Source organism: Mus pahari, chromosome X, assembly GCF_900095145.1.
Source record: "Mus pahari chromosome X, PAHARI_EIJ_v1.1, whole genome shotgun sequence".
In the NCBI taxonomy this organism is placed as follows: domain Eukaryota; kingdom Metazoa; phylum Chordata; class Mammalia; order Rodentia; family Muridae; genus Mus; species Mus pahari.
Window position 1 is genome coordinate 87,743,344 of NC_034613.1, and position 3,710 is coordinate 87,747,053.

The 3,710-nt window shown below is 52.5% G+C and overlaps 1 protein-coding gene across 1 annotated transcript; it reads right to left on the reverse strand.

Annotated features, from left to right (window-relative positions):
* Nucleotides 1–506: 506 nt before the first annotated feature.
* On the reverse strand, nucleotides 507–2,950 carry Cxcr3 (C-X-C motif chemokine receptor 3). Its single transcript, XM_021188642.1, has 2 exons — nucleotides 2,856–2,950; nucleotides 507–2,005 (listed from the first exon to the last, which is right to left on the reverse strand). Exons 1-2 carry the CDS (start codon nucleotides 2,865–2,867, stop codon nucleotides 914–916), a joined length of 1,104 nt encoding a protein of 367 aa, XP_021044301.1. The 5' UTR covers nucleotides 2,868–2,950; the 3' UTR covers nucleotides 507–913.
* Nucleotides 2,951–3,710: the final 760 nt, after the last annotated feature.

The window sequence follows — 3,710 nt, forward strand, 5'->3', positions numbered from 1 at the left end:
CCACCACCTCTGGCCCAGGCCACTTACAGTATTCCCAAAGCATTACTGCCTTCAGCCTCTCTGCCTCTGGTACTGCTATCTCTTCTGCTTAGAAATAAAGAACTCTTCCTTCTTTTAGCCCTGGAGATACCACTTGCCCTTTAAGTCTCCAGAAAGCCATTTCAGATAGAGTGCTGCCCTCTTGCTCTGTAGTATAGATTGCTTGCTATTTGTTCATTTTTACCATACCTTCCCTGCTGGCCTGAGCTGCTGGGATCGGGAAATTATGACTTATTAATGTCTAGTGGCCCCAAAGCATACCTAGACAACCAGCTGTTCATTGCCACCACCCAAACCCGAGACTGTATCTAGCAATTCCACTAGGCCACAGGGGGTGCAGTAGAGGGCACAGTAGAACCCAGGAGGGCAGAGAGACAGACTCTAAACCAGACAGAATGTGGCAGGAAATACACGCCAGAGTCCAGCCAGACCTGGTTCAAAGAATGACTGTGAACACACCCTGGTCTTCATTACCTTGTTTATTGAAAGTTTAAGTGAGGTTTCTAGACATAAAATTGGGCAAATATTGAGATGCTGGACATAGGCACATTTAGTGCTGAGCAACGCCTGGTCCTCTATGCCATTTGCCTCTTCCTCTTCTCACACAGGGATGGCTGAGTTCTACTTGCTAATTTAGTAGGGTGGTGGGGCTCCAGGCAGCTAGTTCTAAAACAGCAAGATAGGGCATTGCAGCTAAGGCACAGTAATGGTGCTGTCCTTATTGCTGAGAGTGATTCTCAGGATATATGCTGAGCTGTCAGTGCATCCTGGCAGCAAAGTTATGGGTAAGTTCGAGCTAGCCCAAATACAAGAAGGACAAGAACTTGGAGTGTCTTAGGGCTTGGGCTGTGCAGGCTACAGTTCCATTCCAGAATTACAAGCCCAGGTAGGAGGCCTCGGTTGTCTCGGACCAGGATGATTCTCTCCGTGAAGATGATGGCTGCCTCTGGGGCCCTCTCTGGTCAGAGCGGCCCAGGCGCGTGAGCAACATCCACATTTGCTCTCTGAACTTCACTCCCACGAAGGCATAGAGCAGCGGATTGAGGCAGCAGTGCATGTAGCCCATGCCCGAGGTGACTGACTTGGCCACATCTACGTGGCTTTCTCGACCACAGTTGCGGGCCAAAACTCCCACGTCCATGAGGATATCCACTAGCACCACCAGGTGATAGGGGGTCCAGCAGACAGCAAAGGCTGCCACCACCACTACCACTAGCCTCATAGCTCGAAAACGCCTCTGGCCTCTGGAGACCAGCAGCACAGCCAGGATATGGGCATAGCAGTAGGCCATGACCAGGAGGGGCAGCAGGAAACCAGCCACTAGCTGCAGTACACGCAGAGCAGTGCGACCCACCTGTGGGAAGTTGTACTGGCAATGGGTGGCATTGAGGCGCTGATCATAGCTGGCTGACAGGAAGATGAAATCTGGGAGGGCAAAGAGCAGACATAGACACCATACAACTATGCAGGTGAGGGCTACACGTACCCAGGGGTCCCTGCGGTAGATCTGGGTGGCATGCACTATGCTCAGATAGCGGTCGAAGCTTATACAGGCCAGCAGGAAGGCCCCTGCATAAAAGTTGATGTTGAACAGGGCACCTGCCACTTTGCAGAGGCCAGAGCCAAAAACCCACTGGACAGCAGCATCCACTGCCCACAGTGGAAGAGTTAACACCAGCAGAACATCGGCCACGGCCAGGTGGAGTAGGAAGGTGTCCGTGCTGCTCAGGGCAGTGCGCTGACTGAGCAGCACAGCAGCCACCGCCCCATTGCCTAGCAGCCCCAGCAAGAAGAGGAGGCTGTAGAGGGCTGGCAGGAAGGTTCTGTCAAAGTTCAGACTGAAATCCTGTGGGCAGGGCGGGGAGTCAGAGAAGTCGCTCTCGTTTTCCCCATAATCGTAGGGAGAGGTGCTGTTTTCCAGAAGAAAGGCAAAGTCCGAGGCATCTAGCACTTGACGTTCACTAACCTGCCCGAGGAAGGGGGAGAGAGGGAAGGGAGGCCATTCTCGGTAAAGGCCCAGCAACTGGCTTTTGCCCCTTTGTGCCCCATCATTTATTCTGGTGAGTGTTTCCCTTAGCAATAGCCAGACCCGGAGCTGACTCTTTCTCTCCCAGGACCATGTCTCCTTAACTCCATCTACTCAGACTGGGAAGGTGGCCCCCCTTTTTCAAAGGCTGGCAACCCCCAGCTCCCCCTCCCCTCAGACCCTTTCTGGATTATCACCCAGAGCAGAGATTCTCTGCCGGAAGTGGAACTTCCTGGTCTCACATAAGGATTTTCTACAAACCACTGTGCACCCCTACACACACCGTACATCCTCTCTTCCCCTACCCAGAGGCTTGTACAATCACTTAGGTACCTACTGAGCTTCCCACCCAAGCCCTAATTGGTCTTCCCAAGATGGCCAGGCTGATTTCAAACTCTTGGGCTCAGATGAGCTTTCTGCCTCTGCCTCCCAAGTAGCTAGGACAATGGGGGCATACCACTTCATCTGGATAGCAGGACTCTTCTCCAGCTCTACACCTTATCCCAAACTATCTGAGAACTAGAGATCACCGAAGTTGAGTTTCTACAGCTTGACATTTTCAGATGAGGCATCCAAGCCACAGAGAGACACAGGAGACAGGCCTGTGGTTAGTGGCCAGGCTGGGTTTCCCAACCCACCAATGCTCTTATTATCAGAACCTCTGCATTCCATGCTGCTCACTCCGCCCGCTGGTACCTCTTGGCTGTGGGCCAGCCCACGCTTCGTCCCTGGTATCCGAGCTCGGCCACTTGACCACTGTCTTGTAGCTGAGCTGGGCAGCAGAACTTACCTCAAGGTACATGGCTTGGCTGGTGCTCCGGCTGTGCCTGCTGGGGTCAGGTCTCGTGCTGCCTGCTTCTCTGCCTTTGGCACTTGTGGTTGGGAACTTGCCGTGAACAGAGGAAGTGAAGATTTCACGGCTCAGCACAGCCTCTTCCAAAGGGTGATCTATACCAGCCCTCCACAGAGGGCTTCTCTGCCTTTTCTGCCACTCCTGTGGCCAGGTGAATATACTTAGAAGGGGCTAGCCAGGAACTTGGGACTGTGACCAAGTCTGCAGTTCTTGTCCTACTCAATACCATTCATAAATAACTAAGCAAGTCTAGGAGCAGGCAGGAAGTGTGATCTGACGGCAGTGACTACGGGAGGGAAGCCCAACTGAAGGGACTGAGATCACCCCAGCAAGTCTGGAACTGGAGTCTCAGTGGGACTGCGTTAGTGGGGCTGTGGTATGGCCACTGCTATCATAACCGCATGGATAGGGAGGACATTTCCTTTTTTTTGTTGTTTATTTTTTCTTTTTTCTTTGGGAGGACATTTCCAAGAGATGCCTGCCACCTCTTTTCTTTTCTAATTTGAGGGTGGTTGAATCGGACCTGTCACTGATGGATATATATATCTCCCAAAGTCACCTGGAATGTCCATTTAATGTCCAGATCAGATGGAGTTGTTCAGGAGCACGCTCAGGGACTGGGAAATACTTGATACCTCAGTGTTCAGCAGCTGGGCTCATGTGGCGCAGACAAGCAGTGCAGCTGATAGGACAACAGGCTGTCGGGAATGTTGGAGTTCCATCTGGTGAGAGAGCAAAGAAGCCTGGGACCCAGGGAAGGGTCTGGGGTGGCTGGCTGGGGGAAAGGTTCTT